General features: G+C 42.1%; 1 protein-coding gene and 1 long non-coding RNA gene across 4 annotated transcripts in view; one reads left to right on the top strand and one right to left on the bottom strand.

Moving 5' to 3' along the window:
* Positions 1-22,666, top strand: part of LOC149975859 (uncharacterized) — a 944,026-nt gene that overhangs the window by 165,736 nt on the left and 755,624 nt on the right. The window lies entirely within an intron of this gene.
* LOC110493889 (mRNA (2'-O-methyladenosine-N(6)-)-methyltransferase) overlaps positions 1-22,666 on the bottom strand; it is a 50,192-nt gene that overhangs the window by 4,089 nt on the left and 23,437 nt on the right. For all 3 annotated transcript variants that reach the window (XR_016487809.1, XM_090205041.1, XM_036949873.2), the window contains 10 exons: positions 21,033-21,187; positions 20,377-20,524; positions 19,857-19,940; positions 19,206-19,305; positions 18,839-19,001; positions 14,309-14,472; positions 11,921-12,007; positions 11,483-11,667; positions 11,050-11,143; positions 445-620 (listed from right to left, as the gene is read on the bottom strand). Coding sequence is in view for 2 of the 3 variants with exons in the window: in XM_090205041.1 (XP_090061167.1) it covers positions 445-620; positions 11,050-11,143; positions 11,483-11,667; positions 11,921-12,007; positions 14,309-14,472; positions 18,839-19,001; positions 19,206-19,305; positions 19,857-19,940; positions 20,377-20,524; positions 21,033-21,187 (1,356 nt within the window). In the remaining variant the exon portion in view is untranslated. The remainder of the gene's footprint in view (positions 1-444; positions 621-11,049; positions 11,144-11,482; positions 11,668-11,920; positions 12,008-14,308; positions 14,473-18,838; positions 19,002-19,205; positions 19,306-19,856; positions 19,941-20,376; positions 20,525-21,032; positions 21,188-22,666) is intronic.

Genomic DNA, 22,666 nt, shown 5'->3' on the forward strand with positions numbered 1-22,666 from the left:
TTCCCCCCGACTGGGAAATGGATGCCTGATGAAGACCTGAAGGTCGAAATGTTGTTATAATAAAATCACGTGGCCGCATGACCAGCAGTGTGCAGTATTTACCTTTTTATTTGTATAAATTCACCTACAATTCCAGCACCTGCAAAAGTACCTGGATGTGCGCATGTTCTTCAGCTTTTGTATCACAATACAACTATACTTGATTTTCCATGGCATAGACAACACCATTTGGTTCTTTGTCAAATACTGTGTGCTATAGGTTGGAAAATAAACAAACGTGACAACACAAGACTTTGTTTCCAGCATAAGGACGGTTTTCATCAAGAAATTAAGTCTGCTTCATATTTTGTTTCCTTGCCATGATACTTCTAAGTAGCACGATACTGGTATCTTGACAACCTTAGTCAGAACAATGGAAGTGACTCTACGGTGTTGGACACTCACTTCTTGCAGATGTGCTGCGAGCCGCTGCGGTACTCGTGCTCAAAGACGGGCACCGACATATGATGGCGGAGGAAGGCGCTGGTCTCCATGCGGTTGAGGGCCGGGGTCAGCGGATCTCGCCACTCCGGGACAAATATGATGAAGGATAGGAGCTCACTGGACTTCTCCAGTAGTTCCTACAGGACACAGTACATTATTTAATAAAATCTCTGGAAATGGAAGTCCTGCAGATTTTCTCCTTATACATAGTGGGATCTAAACAGATGGCGTGGTTCATGGACTCAGACCACTTTTGAAGTACAAACATATTGGAAAACTTTGAGTGGTGAATGTTTACTTTAAATGCGTTTCAAGTTCTAATGCCACATGCACAAGCACAGTGAAATAGCTTTCTTACAAGCGCTAACTTCAACAATGCAACATTCAATAACAATGTAATACTACATAAAACAAGGTGGAACAAAAAATACACGAGCTAAAAAATAAGAACAAGATCAAGTCAGGTCAAGACCCTTGTGAGGACAATGAGCATGCAGAAGAGCTTCCCTGAGACGGTTTCTGGGAGTTTGCGTAAAAATTGTTAAGTTTGCAAACCCACAGTTTCATCAGCTGTCCAGGTGGCTGGTCTCAGATGATCCCGCAGGTGAAGAAGCCAGATGTGGAGGTCCTGGGCTGGCATGGTTAAATGTGGTCTGCGGTTATGAGGCTGGTTGGAAATACTGCCAAATTCTTTTAAACGATGTTGGAGGCAGCATATGGTAGAGAAATGAACATAAAATTCTCTGGCAACAGCTCTGGTGGACCTTCCTGCAGTCAGCATGCCAACTCCACGCTCCCTCAAAACTTGAGTCATCTGTGGCATTGTGTTGTGTGACAAAACTGCACATTTTAGAGTGGCCTTTTATTGTCCCCAGCACAAGATGCACCTGTGTAATGATCGTGCTGTTTAATCAGCTTCTTGATATGCCACACCTGTCAGGGGAATGCTCCCTAACAGCAATGTAAACAAATTTGTTCCAAAAATTGGAGAGGAATAATATTTTTGTGCATGTGGAACATTTCTGAGATCTTTAATTTCAGCTTACGAAACCAACACTTTACATGTTGTGTTTATATTCATAAAATAAACAGTAGTTGCAGTGTATATGATGATTGCATGTCAGTGGGTGTGTGTAGAGTCAGTATAATTGTATCTGCATATTATGTGTGTGAACAAATTATGGAGTGAATGTTTGTATGCATGTTGGAGTATTAGTGTGCGTCGTGTGCAGGGACCTGTGAGTGTGCATGGAGACAGTGCAAAAATAAGACTAAAACACAAAAGGTCAACTCAGATAGCCAATGTATACATTTTGTTAGCTATTTAGCAATGTTATGGCATGGGGATAAAAAAGCTGTTCAGGAGCCTGTTGTCAGACTTGATGCACAGGTACCGCTTGCTGTGTGGAAGCAGAGAGAACAGTCTATGGCTTGGGTGGTTGGAGTCTAACGATTTTCTGGGCTTTCCTTCCACACTGCCTGATATAAAGGTCCTGGATGGCAGGGAGCTCAGCCACAGTGATGCGATCGAGGGCAGTGCTATTGCCATACCAAGCAGTGATGCAGCTAGTCAAGATGGTACAGCTGTAGAACTTTGAGGGCCCATGGCAAACCTTTTCAACCTCCTGAGGGAGTTGACTGTGCGAGTGGGCCATTTTAAGTTCTTAGCGATTTGGACAGAGGAACTTAAAGCTTTCGACTTGCTCCACTGCAGTCCCGTCGATGTGGTAGAAGCGTGCTCCTTGGTCTTATTGATGTTGAGGGAGAGGTTGTTGTTCCGGCTCCACACTGCCAGGTCACTGACCACCATCTGTTGGTTGTATTGTCGGCGCCATTCACAAAACCGGTGATTGTCAAGCAAATAACCGTCGGTCTCAGAGTAATTGACGATCAATTAAATACATTTAGCATCTCCTGGCTTCCACACAGCCTACAAGCCACTGATGCAGACCTTTGGAACATCTACATTTTAAAGTCTAATACATCCATATAATATAGCCTACACCTTCACAATAAATCCATTATTTATTTTAGACCGGTCTAAAGAAGCATGATATGAAGAAAATGTAGTCTATTTCAGAAGAACAGAATAGCATAATCGGAGTTGTCCTTATGTTAGGTCCTGAACTGGCAATGCCATATGGGTGTGGACTACACCAGTTCATTCAGCAGACACGATTTGGTTAGAATTCCGTGGCATTATTTTATAGTATGAAGAATACAATTGAACAAAGCTGAATAAAATAGAAAGGATATTCTGTGCACATACGGCTATTCTGTGTTGAGCGGTTAACAAATAAAAAGCTATTACTATATACTCAATTTAGAGTTATTAATGTAACTTTAGTTGTTCTTCAACTGTTGGACTATATGTTTGGATTTTTAATACATCGTAAGGCTGCATGATGCGACTGAATCTTTGAAAAAAGTTGCTTGAAAAGGTATGAGCTATGCTTTGTTTTTTACGCAGGCTGTACACACTACATCAGGCCGTAATGCACCCTAAAAAAAGTGACCAGTGGCCGTTGTGCCCTTCTCCCCGAGTGCTCCGAATCACCTCTCACTCACATGGCTCTCCACCATGGGATCGAGTCAGCCAACAAGATGAGTAGGCCTAATGAACAGCAAAGCACTTGCCTATGTCAATCTACTATCCCCCATAGTACAAAAGTCAACCTATTCTATTCTGTGCGAGAAATAAATATTCCAAACATAGTCTGGGACAGTTGTGGGATGCGATAGATCCAAAATGAATACAACCACTTGCATCAAAATACCTTTTTTACGCAATGTGGCTGACGCAACAGATCAGCACGTTTAGCTTAAAATGTTGATAAACTATTAGGCTATTTCTTCAAATTATAATTGCAGCATTGCGCACATGGCAGTAGGCTAAAAGCTCAAATGTTCCACTGACGGAAAACATCATTTTCAAAAGTTACTGCAAATGCAATCATGCATGTACAGTGGTTGCTCCACTAAAATATTTGTGATTATGCTGCGGGACTTAGACGTAATTTGTGGTTTAGTACGGTACCCTGCGTCACAGCTTCATTGCTCCAGACCAGCGCAAGGGGGAGTTAGAGCACTGACTATGCTTTTGTATCCTACTGTGTCTCTGACAACGAATGGGCGATATGCATTTAAATAGAAACTGATAATTGTGCATGACTTCAGTATTACTTACTAAAACGGTTGTTACACTAAGTTTAAAAAATATATATTTTGTTAGGATTATTCTGCTCTTACTGTAGTATTGTAGCCCACTCCCGACCGGTCACGTTGTACAATGCCTGAGTGGTGCAACGGTCCAAGACACAGCATCACAGTGCAAGCTGTGTTGCTACAGATAATGGTTCAATAACAGTGCCTGTCTCGACTTGGAGACCCATGAGATGCCTGTAGGTTTTGGATTCTCTCCCTCTAAAAACCTAAATAAATCATTCTAAATAACAAACTGGCTATATTTACAAATTAGTAACAATGTCTCACCCAATGTTCAATAATGGCCTTTTCCTCGCTCATTTAACATAATTTGAAAACAAAATAACGCGGAAAAAGAACTCCGTACCACCTATACTCCACACACATATGCATACAAAGCTCTCCCTCGCCCTGCATTTGTCAAATCTGACCATAATTCCATCCTCCTGATTCCTGCTTACAAGCAAAAATGAAAGCAGGAAGCACCAGTGACTAGATCGATAAAAAAAGTGGTCAGATGAAGCAGCTGCTAAGCCACAGGACTGTTTTGCTAGCACAGACTGGAATATGTTCCGGGATTCCTCCAATGACATTGAGGAGACACCACATCGGTCATTGGCTTCATCAATAAGTGCATCGATGATGTCGTCCCCACAGTGACCGTACGTACTTACCCCAACCAGAAGCCATGGATTACAGGCAACATCCGCACTGAGCTAAAGGCTAGAGCTGCCACTTTCAAGGAGCGGGACTCTAACCCAAGAGCTTATAAGAAATCCCGCTATGCCCTCCGATGAACCTTTAAACAGGCAAAGCATCAATACAGGACTAACACTGAGACGTACTACACCGGCACTGATGCCCGTCGGATGTGGCAGGGCCTGCAAACCATTACAGACTACAGAGGGAAGCACAGCCGAGAGCTGCCCAGTGACACGAGCCTAACAGACGAGCTAAACTACTTCTATGCTCGCGTCGAGGCAAATAACACTGAAACAGGCATGACAGCACCAGCTGTTCCGGAAGACTGCGGAGAGCGTGATCACACAGCTGATGTGAGTAAGACCTTTAGACAGGTCAACATTCACAAGGCCACAGGGCCAGACGGATTACCAGGACATGTACTGTGAGCATGCGCTGACCAACTAGCAAGTGTCTTCACTGACATTTTCAACCTCTCCCTGTCCGAGTCTGTAATACCAACATGTTTAAAGCAGACCACCATAGTGCCTGTGCCCAAGAACACTAAGGTAACCTGTCTAAATGACTACCGACCCATAACACTCACGGCTGTAGCCTGAAGTGCTTTGAAAGGCTGGTCATGGCTCACATCAACACCATCATCCCAGAAACAAGCAGGTTGAGAGCTTCAAGTTTCTTGGTGTCCACATCACCAACAAACTAAAATGGTGCAAGCACACCATGACAGTCATGAAGTGGGCACGACAAAACCTATTCCCCCTCAGGAGACAATATTTGGCATCGGTCCTCAGATCCTCAAAAGATTCTACTGCTCGGCCTCCGACCGCAAAAGCTCTACAGAGGGTAGTGCAAACGGCCCAGTACATCACTGGGGCCAAGCTTCCTGCCATCCAGGATCTCTATACCAGGAGGTATTGCTGGAGCAGTTTTGTCTTGAAGAATGGGCAAAAATCCCAGTGGCTAGATGTGCCAAGCTTATAGAGACATACTCCAAGAGACTTTACAGCTGTAATTGCTGTAAAAGGTGGCTCTACAAAGTATTGACTTTGGGGGGGATGAATAGTTATGCACGCTCAAGTTTATTGTCTTATTTCTTGTTTGTACCACAAAAATAAATGTTGTGTAAATCAAATCATACAAATCCCTACAATTTTTTTATTTTTTATTCCAGGTTGTAAGGTAACAAAATAGGAAAAATGACCGGGGGGGTGGGGGGGTGAATACTTTCGCAAGCCACTGTATGTGTGATATTTGTTTTGATTTAGATAGGACCATTATCATGCACCTGTAACAGGGAAACCTCAAAACAGGGGCAGCGGGAAAAAATACATGTCATCTATGCACTTAAATAGCAAATGGAGGGCGCTTTTCGTGTCATTCATTTTCATGCCAGCCAGTTTGGCTATACTCCTGTTGTAAATACACTGCTCAAAAAATAAAGGGAACACTTAAACAACACAATGTAACTCCAAGTCAATCACACTTCTGTGAAATCAAACTGTCCACTTAGGAAGCAATACTGATTGACAATAAATTTCACATGCTGTTGTGCAAGTGGAATAGACAACAGGTGGAAATTATAGGCAATTAGCAAGACATCCCCAATAAAGGAGTGGTTCTGCATGTGGTGACCACAAACCACTTCTCAGTTCCTATCCTTCCTGGCTGATGTTTTGGTCACTTTTGAATGCTGGCGGTGCTTTCAGTCTAGTGGTAGCATGAGACGGAGTCTACAACCCACACAAGTGGCTCAGGTAGTGCAGCTCATCCAGGATGGCACATCAATGCGAGCTGTGGCAAGAAGGTTTGCTGTGTCTGTCAGCGTAGTGTCCAGAGCATGGAGGCGCTACCAGGAGACAGGGCAGGACATCAGGAGACGTGGAGTAGGCCGTAGGAGGGCAACAACCCAGCAGCAGGACCGCTACCTCCGCCTTTGTGCAAGGAGGAGCACTGCCAGAGCCCTGCAAAATGACCTCCAGCAGGCCACAAATGTGCATGTGTCTGCTCAGAAACATACTCCATGAGGGTGGTATGAGGGCCCGAAGTCCACAGGTGGGGGTTGTGCTTACAGCCCAACACCGTGCAGGACGTTTGGCAGGGTCAGTCATGGTGTGGGGTGGCATTTCTTTGGGGGGCCGCACAGCCCTCCATGTGCTCGCCAGAGGTAGCCTGACTGCCATTAGGTACCGAGATGAGATCCTCAGACCCCTTGTGATATGCTGGTGCGGTTGGCCCTGGGTTCCTCCTAATGCAAGACCATGCTAGACCTCATGTGGCTGTAGTGTGTCAGCAGTTCCTGCAAGAGGAAGGCATTGATGCTATGGACTGGCCCGCCCGTTCCCCAGACTTGAATCCAATTGAGCACATCTGGGACATCATGTCTCGCTCCATCCGCCATTGCACCACAGACTGTCCAAGAGTTGGCGGATGCTTTAGTCCAGGTCTGGGAGGAGATCCTTCAGGAGACCATCCGCCACCTCATCAAGAGCATGCCTAGGCGTTGTAGGGAGGTCATACAGGCACGTGGAGGCCACACACACTACTGAGCCTAATTTTGACTTGTTTTAAGGACATTACATCAAAGTTGGATCAGCCTGTAATGGTGTTTTCCACTTTAATTTTGAGTGTCACTCCAAATCCAGACCTCCTTGATAAATTTGATTTCCATTGATCATTTTTGTGTGATTTTGTTGTCAGCACATTCAACTATGTAAAGAAAAAAGTATTTAATAAGAATATTTCATTCATTCAGATCTAGGATGTGTTATTTTAGTGTTCCCTTTATTTTTTTGAGCAGTGTATAAGCAATGTGCTTAATATTAGGAACATTGAGAAATAAATATAGTAGGCATAGCCTATAGAAAGCGGATGGGATTGTCCTCGTTAGTGGATACCATCACTGTTTTCTTGCGCAATTGCATTGCCTATAGAAATGCTGCGCAACATGAGCTCATCCTTCTCATGAAGTGTTTGATTAGATTTTCGATAACATTTGCATTTATGTCAGTGACTAGAGTGACAAAGTGCTGAGTACCATGCACGTTTGGCAGGCTACTAATGACCAGCAGCAGAATCAGACCTTAGAAATGTCTAGTTACCGTGACTAAACGGTCACGTGGAATTTGACTGCCTTCATGACCGCCGGTGTGGCGGTAATACAGTCACCACAACAGCCCTAGGGTGAACAGGGAGTACAGGAGAGGACTAAGCACACATCTCTCTGGGGACCCTGTGTCAAGGGTCAGCGAGGCAGAGGTGATGTTGTCTACCCTCACACCTGGGGTTGGCCCATCAGGAAGTCCAATTTGGAGGGGAAAAAGGTGTTGAACGCTGAGCTGTAGTAAATAAACAGCATTTTCACATATGTATTCCTCTTATCTAGGTGGGTGAGGGCTGTGTGGAATGCAATTGAGATTGCGTCGTCTTTGGATCGGTCGGGGCGGTATGCAAAATGGAGTAGGTCTAGGGGTCTGGGATGATGTGTGCTATAACCAGACTCTCAAAGCACTTCACGATTACAGATGCGAGTGCTACAGGGTGGTAGTTATTGTGGCATGAAGAATTAAGAGTTCTTGGGAACAGGAATTATGGTAATCTTAAAGTGTGGGGATCACAGACTGGAACAAGGAGGTTTAAAATACTGTGAATATACCTGCCAGCTGTTCCGCTCCAAGAACGAGCCCTGGAATACCATCAGTCCATTGTTTTTATTTTATTTTCTGCTCTTTTGCATACCAGTATTTCTACTTGCACATCATCATCTGCACATCTACAGTTGAAGTCGGAGGTTTACATACACTTAGGTTGGGAGTCATTAAAACTCATTTTTCAACCACTCCACAAATGTCTTGTTAACAAACTATAGTTTTGGCAAGTCTGTTAGGACATCTACTTTGTGCATGACAAGTAATTTTTCTAACAATTGTTTAAAGACAGATTATTTCACTTATAATTCACTGTATCACAATTCCAGTGGGTCAGAATGTTTACATATACTAAGTTGACTGTGCCTTTAAACAGCTTGGAAAATTCTACAAAATGATGTCATGGCTGATAGGCCAATTTACCTAACATCATTTGAGTCAATTAGAGGTGTACCTGTGGATGTATTTCAAGGCCTATCTTCAAACTCAGTGCTTCTTTGCTTGACATCATGGGAAAATCAAAAGAAATCAGTCAAGACCTCAGAAAAAAAACTGTAGACCTCCCCAAGTCTGGTTCATCCATGGGAGCAATTTCCAAACACCTGAAGGTACCACGTTCATCTGTACAAACAATAGTACGCAAGTATAAACAACATGGGACCACGCAGCCGTCATACCACTCAGGAAGGAGACGTGTTCTGTCTCCTAGAGATGAACAAACTTTGGTGAGAAAAGTGCAAATCAATCCCAGAACAACAAAGGACCTTGTGAAGATGCTGAAGGAAACAGGTACAAAAGTATCTATATCCACAGTAAAAACGAGTCCTATATCGACATAACCTGAAAGGCCGCTCAGCAAGGAAGAAGCCAATGCTCAAAACCGCCATAAAAAATGCCAGGCTACGGGTTGCAACTGCACATGGGGTCAACGATTGTACTTTTTCGAGAAATGTCCTCTGGTCTGATTAAACAAAAATAGAACTGTTTGGCCATAATGACCATCGTTATGTTTGGAGAAAAAAGGAGGAGGCTTGCAAGCCGAAGAACACCATCCCAACCGTGACGCATGGGGATGGCAGCATCATGTTGCGGGGATGTTTTGCTGCAGGAGGGAATGGTGTATTTAAAAAAATAGATGCCATCATGAGACAGGAAAATTATGTGGACATATTGTGGCCATCACAAAGCCCTGACCTCAATCCCATAGAAAATTTGTGGGCAGAACTGAAAAAGTGTGTGCGAGCAAGGATGCCTACAAATCTGACTCAGTTACACCAGCTCTGTCAAGAGGAATGGGCCAAAATTCACCCAACTTATTGTGGGAAGCTTGTGGAAGGCTACCCGAAACGTTTGACCTAAGTTAAATAATTTAAAGGCAATGCTACCAAATACTAATTGAGTGTATGTGTTAATTTGCTAAATTGTAATTGTTTCGCTATTATGTCCTATTTATTTCCTTACCTCCATTTGCACACACTGTATTTAGACTTTCTTTTTCTATTGTGTTATTGACGCTTGTTTATTTAATGTGTAACTCTGTGTTGTTGTCTGTTACACTGCTTTGCTTTATCGTGGCCAGGTCGCAGTTGTAAATGAGAACTTGTTTTCAACTAGCCTACCTGGTTAAATATAGGTGAAATAAAAAAATACAAATAAAAAGGCCCCTAGGCCTTGACCTGATTAAATACTTTACTTACATAGGCCTCCGCGAGTAAGATCACCGAATCTTCTGTGTTGTTGGCAGCCCTCACACCCGGCAGAATGTTATTGTCAAAGCGTGCATAAAATGCATCGAGTTCGTCTGGTAGTGAGTGATGCATCTTTGGGGAGATCACTGCTGTGTCTCCCTTTGTAATCCATAATGGACGGTAGCCCCTGCTACATGCAGTGTGTGTCGGAGCCTGTGTAAAATGACACCTGATTCCTATATTGTCCTTTTGCTCGTTTGATGACTCTGTGGAGGTCATAGCGGGACTTATTGTACTTGTTCCTGTCCTCAGCTGTAGCCTCAGGGTTGTTTGCGGTAGCCCTATTCTTTAGTTTAGCACCAACCTCGGTGTTAATTCAGGGCATTTGATTGGGGAAGCAGCGAACCATAGCTGTGAAAACATCAAAGATGCATTTCCTTATAAAGCCAGTGACGGAGGTGGTTAGCTTGTTGATGTTATCAGCGGAGTACCGGAACATATTCCAGTCTGTAGCATCAACTCTGATTCTGGAGACCATTTTCTCAGAGCGAGCCAATGGTAATTCCTATTAGAGCTTCTGCTTGTAAATGTATGGATTTAAGTTTTCCTGCTTGGCTATAGCCTAGTACAGTTTGTTAAGTGCCAGGTTGTTATTTTTCTAGTCCTGAGGTGGAATGTATACAACAGTCAAAATAACAGCAGAAATTTCCCTCAGGAGGCAAAAGGGTCAGCATTTGACCATCAGGTATTCCAAGACGAGTGAACAATGGGTTGAGACTTCTACCGCGGTCGAGTCAGCACACCAGTTGTTGTTTATGAAGAGGCTAACCTCTTCCCCCCTCGATATCCCAACTCCACTGTCCTGTCGGCACAGTGAAAGGAGAACATTTGTCCGAGAACCATGTTTCAGAGAAGCTGAGAATATTGCAGTTTTGAGAGTCCCGTTGCTAGCAAAGCAGCGATCGGAGGTAATCCATCTTATTATCAAGTAGAATGGAGGGAAGAGGTGGTCGGTTCTCCCTTCACCTTTATTTCGCCAGGATCCCCCTTCTCTTGCCTCTAATGTCAGCATTTCCTCTTGGGTAGCCCAAAAATTTTGTCAGATTTACAGAAGGAGCCCAGGGCAGATGAGTCGAGGTTAAGCGGGAATTGAGATAAGTAACTGCCGATCAGCTGTTCAAAAGTTATAGTCGGTTGTAAGAAATGATAGCGGATACATTAAGAAAATTAAGTAAAAACAAATAAAAAATTGCCATGTTAGGTCGGAGATCCAGTACGGCGCCATCTTTTCAACTAGTGATGAGGAAGAAATGACTAAGGAGGAGCACCTCAAAGTGTGTCACCATGGCATCCATCAGCTCCTCACAGAAGGGAGGGTTGGCCTCGAAGGAGCCACTAGCCGGTGAGAAGTTCAGAAAGGGCCTTGGAGGCAAAGAGAATATTTTAGAACAGTCAAACTAGAAACCCATAGATTAACAAATTACTAAAAGTAAACGGCCCATGCCTTGGTGGTCTCTGTTAAGTTGAGATGAGGTAGACCAGTGTTTCTCAATCCTTTTTTGTGTCAGGAACTGGTATACTATAGTGTCAGGGTCCTTATATTGAAACAAGCATTGTAAATCTGACCGAATTAGACTCTCTGGGAATGTTCAACAACATGCCACGGACCAGTGCAGGACCATGGACTGGAGGTTGAGAAACACTAGCGTAGACCACATATAATGATGTATTGTTTGTGATGAGAAGTAAATCTAAACCTACCCCCTGGACCCAAAGAAGCCGTCGGTGTCAGGGAAAGCCGAGCAGAACTGCTTGAAGTAGGAGTTGAGCGGCGAGGCGAAACACTCAAAGCTCACCCCAAACTGTTTGTTGAGTACCTCGAAGACAGGCACAGGGAGGGCCCCCTGTAAGCCCATCCCCTCATTCACCCCAGCGCCAAACATCACCTGAACAAAAAACAGTGATATCATCAGCACAATAAACGATGACATCAGCACAAACAAACATCAGATGTAGCCAGACAGAAAAGATGCAGAGGAAAGAGCAACAAGAAGTTGAAGGGGATGGTGGACTATAAGAGCATTGCCTCCCAACAGATTCATAACAATGTTACTACTTTGGTAGTGATAACAGAGGATAAGACAAAGAAAAATAGAAAGAGGCGTCGTAGAAAGAGGGGGAGGGGGGAGTCCGATTTACCTGGTATCTCTTGATAAGGCACCATATTCGTGACAGGAACTTTTCGAACCTGGGATCATCGATGCAGCTGTATCGGTATAAGAGCTCCTGGATAGACAGGTGAGTAATTAAGCAGAGATGCTAGTCAATTATATCCACCACACCTTCCAGGATTAGTTCCTGGCAGTTTCTCAGACAGTGCAAGTATCAAAGCACCTAAAAATGGTATGAGTGTGAGTGTATACTTAACGTCTCGGGACATTTTACTGATATCGATTATTACGATAAGTAGAATACATTAAAGAAATGTGAAGTTTGAAATGAAATAATACTGCTAATATGGGCAATTTCTAATGGGGAAATCTATAGCTACAACGTTCAAAGTAATAGTAGTAGTTTTAAGGGTAATGTAAAAAAGTAACTTGTCATGACGTTTCCCTGTTGGTGAGGTTTATGACCTCCATAAATACCTTTGCCTCTTTACGCTCTCTACTCTACAGATTGGACTCTTAGAGAGAGTCTGGTAACATCAAAAGGTTGGGGAACGGAACCATATTTCGGTAATTCAACCAGTTGAAAATATCCGTTGGTACTTAAAGAATTTGTCAGATCAGTTATCGTCTGAGACATTATTACTGATGATAGGATGACAAACTGTATCTTGGAAAGTCTACACATCCTAGTTATCAGATTCACATGGAATTGTTGTGCAATTTAAATGTTTAAATAAAAAACTATTTGTGAAAAGATTAAATATAATTTTAGCTTCTATATGAGAGAATTATTTTCATAAGTGAACTATGCTCACTCAGTGGCCCCACCCAAGTGAAACGACATTGGTTGTGAACTATGAAACACGCCCTTCTCTCCACCACCACAAAAGCCCATTGACGAAAGTCAACCTTGTGTTCCCGATGACGTGAGGACTGCTGTCCATACGTTTAAAAGGGCTAATATCAACTACAGAACTAAGCCAACCTCAGCGTGAGCTCTGGTTGCGAATGGTTGACTGACTACAACCTAACGAAATTAACATTGTGTTCCCGGTGACGTGAGGACTGATGTCCATACATTTAGATTGGAGAATTTCAACTTGGAGGTGACAATCGACATGCTGGAAGGATGAATTTTGACGATACCAGCCAGAATATAGCATAAGCTTATAGAATGGCAACTTGGTATGGACTTTGAACTCTTATTCACTAAGGAAGTGATACATCCTAGACATTTACAGCTGCTGCTAACTCGACTTGGGCTAGGAAAAGAAGGACAATCTCTTCAGAAAGACAGGGTACCACAACGTTATTACAACGTACCCGTTCTACGACGAGAAATATTCTTCAAAGGACCAGGGAGATCTAAGGCTGGGCAACCCAGCCTTCCATCTACAACCAATCTATCGAAGCACAGCTCAGAGTAAATATTTCTTGCATTTTCCTTTTCCAAATGGCCGGTTATTTAGAATGCATAAGATTCTGTATTTACGATAGCATAAGGTCCGATAGAGACCCAATCCTTTTGTTCCTCAGTCTTCCTGCGCTTTCATTCAAATCCAACCCCCTTTCTTTGTGTAACCGGTTCCGTCCGCTAGGGGCGTTTTCCTCTATGACAAGATCAATGTAATCAATCAATTCATCCTGTGTACATGTAATTCTGTGTGATTATTTAGGTATTTAGTAAATAAATAATTAAACCAAATGTTATATTGCTGATTCAACTTGTTAGCCAAGGTTCGTGAAGATAACCAAGAATTTTACGGCGTTCAGACGAGACTGAAAAAGGTGACGATTAATAATTGATCTAAAATATTCTTTAAGAGTTTATTTAAGACGTCTTTAAGAGTTTATTCGGAAGACAATATAAACATTCTTCCGTGGTGCCCCGACTTTCCAGTTAATTACATTTATATGACTAGTTTATTCAGGTAATATTAATAAGATAAATTATTTTATAAACTAGCATGTCATATCACTTAAATCGGCATGGCAAAGACACGACAAACTGATGCACATTAATGTCATACATTTATCCTTAAACTTTTTTGACCATATTGCTCAGCTCTACCCACTACACAGAACCGATTTCATGTAATATAGTTATTACATTCAGGGGCACAATCAATGACACCCCATTGCACCAACATATATTGACGGCAGGGTAGCCTAGTGGTTAGAGCGTTGGACTAGTAACCGGAAGGTTGTGAGTTCAAACCCCCGAGCTGACAAGGTACAAATCTGTCGTTCTGCCCCTGAACAGGCAGTTAACCCACTGTTCCCAGGCCGTCATTGAAAATAAGAATTTGTTCTTAACTGACTTGCCTGGTTAAATAAAGGTAAAATAAAATAAAAATAAATAAAAATTTATAATACTATACTACACATAATATCACTGCTACAACATATTCCTCACCAGCTTGGCGAAGTAGCCGCGGTTGACCTTGACCATCTCTCCCTTGTAGCGTAGGCAGGAGATGTCATTCTCAAAGTGCAGCTCAACGCGGGGCTGGTTCGGTGAGGGCAGAGCCAGCCGGACGGGGTAGCAGTATACCAGCCTGTCCTGCACCTCGGCTGCCTCTGAGAAGGGAGGGGGAAAACAAGGGGTACCGTAAAACAAAAGTAAGAAAAAACAACAACATATGGCTTTAATTGGGGTAAAATCAAAAATAATTTTGGATATTCAAGTAACGAAATTTGTTGAGCACAGATATAGAATGACAAGAACAGACATTCCCATTCAGAGTCAATATATATTTCTATGTTTGAGCACCAAAAATAAAGACTAGGTAGCATTGCCTTTAAATTGTTTAACTTGGGTCGAACGTTTCAGATAGCCTTCCACAAGCTTCCCACAATAAATTGGGTGAATTTTGGCCCATTCCCCATGACAGAGCTGGTGTAACTGAGTCAGGTTCGTGGGCTTCCTTGCTCTCACACGCTTTTTCAGTTCTGCCCACAAATCTTCTATATGATTGAGGTCAGGGCTTTGTGATGACCACTCCCATACCTTGACTTTGTTGTCCTTAAGCCATTTTGCCACAACTTTGAAAGTATGCTTGGGGTCATTGTCCATTTGGAAGACCCATTTGCGACCAAGCCTTAACTTCCTGACTGATGTTTTGAGATGTTGCTTCAATATGTCCATATAATGTTTCTTCCTCATGTCATCTATTTTGTGAAGTGCACCAGTCCCTCCTGCAGCAAAGCACCCCCATGCTGCCACCCCCATGCTTCACAGTTTGGATGGTGTTCTTCAGCTTGCAAGCATCCCCGTTTTTCCTCCAAACATAATGATGGTCATTATAGCCAAACAGTGATATTTTTGTTTAATCCGTCCAGAGAACATTTCTTCAAAAAGTACAATCTTTTTCCCCATGTGCATTTGCAAACCGTAGTCTGGCTTTTATATGGCGGTTTTGGAGCAGTGACTTCTTCCTTGCTGGGCGGCCATTCAGGTTATGTCGATATAGGACTCATTTTACTCTGGATATAGATACTTTTGTTTCCTCCAGCATCTTCACAAGGTCCTTTGCTGTTGTTCTGGGATTCATTTGCACTTTTCGCACCAAAGTACGTTCATCTCTAGGAGACAGAACGCATCTCCTTCCTGAGCGGTATGAAAGCTGTGTGGTCCCATGGTGTTTATACAGTGCCTTGCGAAAGTATTCGGCCCCCTGAACTTTGCGACCTTTTGCCACATTTCAGGCTTCAAACATAAAGATATAAAACTGTATTTTTTTGTGAAGAATCAACAACAAGTGGGACACAATCATGAAGTGGAACGACATTTATTGGATATTTCAAACTTTTTTAACAAATCAAAAACTGAAAAATTGGGCGTGCAAAATTATTCAGCCCCCTTAAGTTAATACTTTGTAGCGCCACCTTTTGCTGCGATTACAGCTGTAAGTCGCTTGGGGTATGTCTCTATCAGTTTTGCACATCGAGAGACTGACATTTTTTCCCATTCCTCCTTGCAAAACAGCTCAAGCTCAGTGAGGTTGGATGGAGAGCATTTGTGAACAGCAGTTTTCAGTTCTTTCCCCAGATTCTCGATTGGATTCAGGTCTGGACTTTGACTTGGCCATTCTAACACCTGGATATGTTTATTTTTGAACCATTCCATTGTAGATTTTGCTTTATGTTTTGGATCATTGTCTTGTTGGAAGACAAATCTCCGTCCCAGTCTCAGGTCTTTTGCAGACTCCATCAGTTTTTCTTCCAGAATGGTCCTGTATTTGGCTCCATCCATCTTCCCATCAATTTTAACCATCTTCCCTGTCCCTGCTGAAGAAAAGCAGGCCCAAACCATGATGCTGCCACCACCATGTTTGACAGTGGGGATGGTGTGTTCAGGGTGATGAGCTGTGTTGCTTTTACGCCAAACATAACATTTTGCATTGTTGCCAAAAAGTTCAATTTTGGTTTCATCTGACCAGAGCACCTTCTTCCACATGTTTGGTGTGTCTCCCAGGTGGCTTGTGGCAAACTTTAAACAACACTTTTTATGGATATCTTTAAGAAATGGCTTTCTTCTTGCCACTCTTCCATAAAGGCCAGATTTGTGCAATATACGACTGATTGTTGTCCTATGGACAGAGTCTCCCACCTCAGCTGTAGATCTCTGCAGTTCATCCAGAGTGATCATGGGCCTCTTGGCTGCATCTCTGATCAGTCTTCTCCTTGTATGAGCTGAAAGTTTAGAGGGACGGCCAGGTCTTGGTAGATTTGCAGTGGTCTGATACTCCTTCCATTTCAATATTATCGCTTGCACAGTGCTCCTTGGGATGTTTAAAGCTTGGGAAATCTTTTTGTATCCAAATCCAGCTTTAAACTTCTTCACAACAGTATCTCGGACCTGCCTGGTGTGTTCCTTGTTCTTCATGATGCTCTCTGCGCTTTTAACGGACCTCTGAGACTTTCACAGTGCAGGTGCATTTATACGGAGACTTGATTACACACAGGTGGATTGTATTTATCATCATTAGTCATTTAGGTCAACATTGGATCATTCAGAGATCCTCACTGAACTTCTGGAGAGAGTTTGCTGCACTGAAAGTAAAGGGGCTGAATAATTTTGCACGCCCAATTTTTCAGGTTTTGTTTGTTAAAAAACTTTGAAATATCCAATAAATGTCGTTCCACTTCATGATTGTGTCCCACTTGTTGATTCTTCACAAAAAATACAGTTGTATATCTTTATGTTTGAAGCCTGAAATGTGGCAAAAGGTCGAAAAGTTCAAGGGGGCCGAATACTTTCGCAAGGCACTGTACTTGCGTACTATTGTTTGTACAGATGAACGTGGTACCTTCAGGCGTTTGGAAATTGCTCCTAAGGATGAACCAGACTTGTGGAGGTCCACAATTTTTTTCTGAGGTCTTGGCTGATTTCTTTTGATTTTCCAATGATGTCAAGCAAAGAGGCACTGAGTTTGAAGGTAGGCCTACATCCACAGGTACACCTTCAATTGACTGAAATTAGGTAAATTAGCCTATCAGAAGCTTCTAAAGCCATTACATCATTTTCTGGAATTTTCCAAGCCGTTTAAAAGCACAGTCAACTTAGTGTATTTAAACTTCTGACCCACTGGAATTTTGATCCAGTGAATTATAAGTGAAATAATCTGTCTAAACAATTGCTGGAAAAATTACTTGTGTCATGCACAAATTAGATGTCCTAACCGACTTGCCAAAACTATAGTTTGTTAACAAGAAATTTGTGGAGTGGTTGAAAAACAAGTTAATGACTCCAACCTAAGTGTATGTAAACGTCCGACTTCAACTGTATCTAGATACAGTGCCGTCGTCAAGTATTAAGACCCCTTGACCTTCAATTTTATTTTATTCAGCAATCGACACACAATACCCCATAATGACGAAGCAAAAACAGGTTGACATTTTTGCAAATGCATTAAAAATAAAAAACTGAAAAACCTTATTTACACAAGTATTCAGACCCTTTGCTATGAGACTCGAAATTGAACTCAGGTGCATCTTGGTTTCCATTGATCATCCTTGAGATGTTTCTACAACTTGGAGTCCACCTGTGGACATGATTTGGAAAGGCACACACCTGTCTATATAAGGTCCCATCGTTGTAACTTTCTGAAGGCACTGTAAATGGGCTCAGACACGGTATGTTTTAGTTTGAAATGCACTAACATTTGTTGCATTAACACATACATTTTCTATTCGAAATTTAAATCTGCTGGTGATGGAGCTCATGAGCTGGGACTCTGAGCTGGATCTGTCTGAGCTGACTTCTGTGTGGGTGTGTTGTGTCGTGACATTGAGTTTGACTGTTATTTTATCAAATAATTACAAACCATGTCCTATTATTACACGATTAAATTAAACATATAACAATTAATTAAGTGGTAATCAGGGGCACCACGGGAAAAGTTGTTAGTATTGAACCCTTTTTCCAATTTTCGCCTAAAATGAAATACCCAAATCTAACTGCCTGTAGCTCTGGACCTGAAGCAAGGATATGCATATTCTTGACACCATTTGAAAGGAAAGGAAAGTTTGTGGAAATGTCTAGTCTACTGATATTGCCTGGGGTTGTTAAGCATGCAAAATTAATGACTGTCAATGCAGTTCGATACTGAAGGAGAGGAGGTATCAGTTTTCAGAAAAGATTAAATGTATTTTCGGGAAGGTAAAAAAAATGGGAAATGAACAAAACAATGTAGTGAACAGGCGATTCGTAATGTTTGAATCTTTTTTCTGACAGGCGAATACTACATTTGGATCGGTTTGGGGTCCGTGGACCAATGCACTTGTATAAGTGAATCGTTACAAAGCTATAGATTATACTTTCATATTCACCCCCTGCATTTTTTGTAATATCGTGTCACAGAGACCGTGGGTGGGGCTAAATGGATGGCGTCTAGCCTAGTGTGCAGAGTCTAAGGCGATTTGGCTAGCTAGCACGTCTCACCCATGAAGTTGCAGTCCTTCAGCAGGGTCTGGTGGGCCTGGCGAATACGTCGCACGTACTCTACTGAGATGTGGTAGATCTTTGTACAAATTCCCTCCACGGAGTCTTTGGCTACTGCCGTTACATGGGGACCACACTGTTTCCGCAAGTGCTCCAGACGATCCTGAGGGAAAAACTAGGTTTAGGATCTGCTTTTCAACAGATACATGTCAGTGTACTTTCCATTGAGGTGAATTTATACAGCAATGGATATTTTTTTTTGCCACAAACATACAGTTCGCCACACTTCTAAACCACACAATCTACTACTCAACTACACACACACACACAAACTCTACTCCTTGACCACACACATACACACATATACCATGTAGTCTTCTTTACTGGCTGAGTGGTCTCTCCGTAGCCAGTTCATGGTGTCCTCCGCATTCCATTTCACAACCTTCCGGCTGTCTGGTGTGGCGTTTCTAACAGGACATAAAACACACCGTTCATTCTCCAAGCAAGACAAAGCATTTCAAACAAAAGAGACACTCAACTAGCCCAATCAATCTTCCATTTAAATGCTTTTTTTCCCTCTTCAGTTTTTCTCCAATCTATCCAAGCCGCCACTCAGTCAAGACAGTTGGGGAAAGAGAAAGGACGGTTTTGGTTTAGCATTCAAGTGCAAACCCAGAAGCTGCGGGTTTCTGCTTCAGGTCTATAAAAGCTTTCTATGTAGGATGCCGAAATACTGAGACATTGTGTTGCTTTTCATGTTATGAGCTGAATCTAGCAGTCAAAGCGGTGGTTTAAAAAAAATGCTGAGCCATCACTTGAGTTATATAACTTATCGGCTATATAGAGTACATTCTAAATTGTCATGGTGCTTTATGTAGCGGTGTGCCAGAACATATTAGTGGCTCGAATTCTTTAAGACAGCTTCTATAATGTCATACTTGGGAGCGACATCAAAGAATATCAGGCCATATAAAAAGGGAATTTGTAAAATTAATTCTAGTGTGCCAGAAACACCTACCTCGAGTCAATCATTTTCTTGGCAGCTTCAGCGTATTTGAATAAGAGCTTTCGGGCCTCCTCTTTGTACTTGATGCGGGACAACCTGGCATAAGAAATTACAAAATAGTAGTAAGTGTTGAGAGGAGACACTGTTGTCTAAATTAACCATACATTGAATGAATTGCCAAGACGACATTTCAATGTATTGACATTTCACATGCAACAAAATTGCACCAGACTGACGCACTCATTTTTCACTAGCTCCTTGTGCAACATCAGACAACTTAATTTACTGTATTGAATCAAGCCATACAGACGTTAATTAAAGAATATAGTATAATTGGTATGTACAGGTCTTCGTTCAAATATTATATTTGACATCTTTCAAATACTTTGAGTGTTTGATTGAGCCAGCATGGTGTGTCCGATGGGCGGGGTTTGCAGTTGTGGGTCTATTCCATTGGTTCCTTTGTGCCAGGAAAGATCAATCAAGCACAGATTTGAAGCCAGGACGGGTACAGATTCCCTTTCCCACTGACCTGATGGGGATGTCGTTCATGACCTCTCTGAACATGGACCGGGAGATGATGGGGTCACAATCGCTGGGCAGTAGGTGGTCAGGCCCTTTGTCCAGCACCTTGCGCTCCAGCAGCCAGCGGTTGAAAGACTCCCGTGGGGGCTCGATACCTATTAGAGGGGGGGAAAGGCCATTTATCATCAAGGTTGACGTCAGCCGAGTATAGGAACACCGGAGTTGTGTTCACCAGGGCATAAATTAGGGAAAACATTTGAATCCATTTCACAACGTAAAATGAAATGAGCGTTGCTTATTAGAAAAGTTCAGCAAGGCCCCCCATTTCAGTCCATTGTCTTCTGTTTGGTGCCTAATTATTATTATTATGACCCTGGGCTGGAGTAAAATGTTGCTCACCCTATGGCACTCCAGGACCAGGGGTGGTGAATGACAACAATGGCTTAACAAAATGCTGAGCGTTGTATAATTTTTTTATTTTTATTAAAGTGACACCTCAGAACTGTTTTCAGACAGACAACTCAAGCTCATCTAGAAAGCAAACATCTGACAGCATAATGGGGTGGCACCTTGAAAAGTAAGTCATTAAAATGGTAAGAAAAGCAATAATTTTCATTTAAAGCTAAGTTTGACTTGACAACGCCAGTTGTGTGGGTAATTCACCTTCTCGTTGGTAGCAGAGCTCTTGGTAGTGCTGCCGTAGCTTGGTGGTGAGCTGGGCGCGTTGGAGCTCAATCTCCGGGTGGGGAGGTAGATGGTTGGCGGGGGCTCGCTCTCTGATCACTGCGTTAGTCTGAATGTCCAGGTCCCAGTATATTCTAAAATAGCAACAATGACAGACATACTCAGTATTCATATCCCAAAAGAAATAAATTAACTCACAACAAATTTCAATAGAAAGTTGACAAAAATAGATATGATCTTGCTTACTACCATGGAAAGATAAATACCTGTCTATTTGTAGAAAAATCACCCTGATTAATTATTTAGTCATATGCCAGTTTACACATTTTATGGCCCTGCCTTCGCCAAATGATTTGTTTATAAAATGATATGAACAAAAATACATTTTCCTTTATTAAGAACGGCAAGCCAAACAAAATTAAACGTGCTAATTTATATAATGAATATGAGTTTGGGGGTCAGAAATGATTAAATATTCAAGCATTAAACCTCTCACTAAAAGCATCAGTTATACAAAAGATATACTTAAACTCAAACTAGTTCTCCAGTAGATTAGTAAGAATGGCTAACCCATTGTTCAAAAATGTCCTTATTCAAACCATTTTCAAAAAAAATTATAATGAAAATGCAAAAAACAAGCCATAACAAAGCTGGTTGCAATTCCAGTTTCATCCCTGAGAAAAGACAGAACAAATATTAAGGTTAAACTCAAACATACAAATTGATAAAAACATATATATATCTTTCTGGATTGTTTTTTTTAAATTAATTTTTGGTTAAATTATATTATGAATAGGAAAGGCGGAGTTGTCATGTGTAGTTAACAAAAATATATGGAAATGTTTGCTCTATCCGAAATTACAACTAACTGACTGCAGCCTTTTTATTTGATTATTTTTTTTAAATTTCACCTTTATTTAACCAGGTAGGTTAGTTGAGAACAAGTTCTTATTTGCAACTGCGACCTGGCCAAGACAAAGCAAAGCAGTGTGACACAGACAACAACACAGTTACACATGGAGTAAACAATAAATAAGCCAATAACACAATAAACAAGTCAATGACACAGTAGAAAAAAGAAAGTCTATATACAGTGTGTGAAAAGGCATGAGGTAGGCAATAAATAGGCCATAGGAGCGAATAATTACAATTTAGCAGATCAACACTGGAGTAATAAATGAGCAGATGATGATGTGCAAGTAGAGATACCGGTGTGCAAAAGAGCAGAAAAGTAAATCAAATAAAAACAGCATGGGGATGAGGTAGGTAGATTGGGTGGGCTATTTCAGATGGACTATGTACAGCTGCAGTGATTGGTTAGCTGCTCAGATAGTTGATGTTTAAAGTTGGTGAGGGAAATAAAAGTCTCCAACTTCAGCAATTTTAACAATTCGTTCCAGTCACTGGCAGCAGAGAACTGGAAGGAAAGGCGGCCAAATAAGGTGTTGGCTTTGGGGGTGATCAGTGAGATATACCTGCTGGAACGTGTGCTACGGGTGGGTGTTGTTATCGTGACCAGTGAACTGAGATAAGGCAGAGCTTTACCTAGCATAGACTTCTAGATGACCTGGAGCCAGTGGGTCTGGCGACGAATATGTAGCGAGGGCCAGCCG

This window comes from Oncorhynchus mykiss, chromosome 17, assembly GCF_057628025.1.
Source record: "Oncorhynchus mykiss isolate SJ-2025 chromosome 17, ASM5762802v1, whole genome shotgun sequence".
Classification (NCBI taxonomy): domain Eukaryota; kingdom Metazoa; phylum Chordata; class Actinopteri; order Salmoniformes; family Salmonidae; genus Oncorhynchus; species Oncorhynchus mykiss.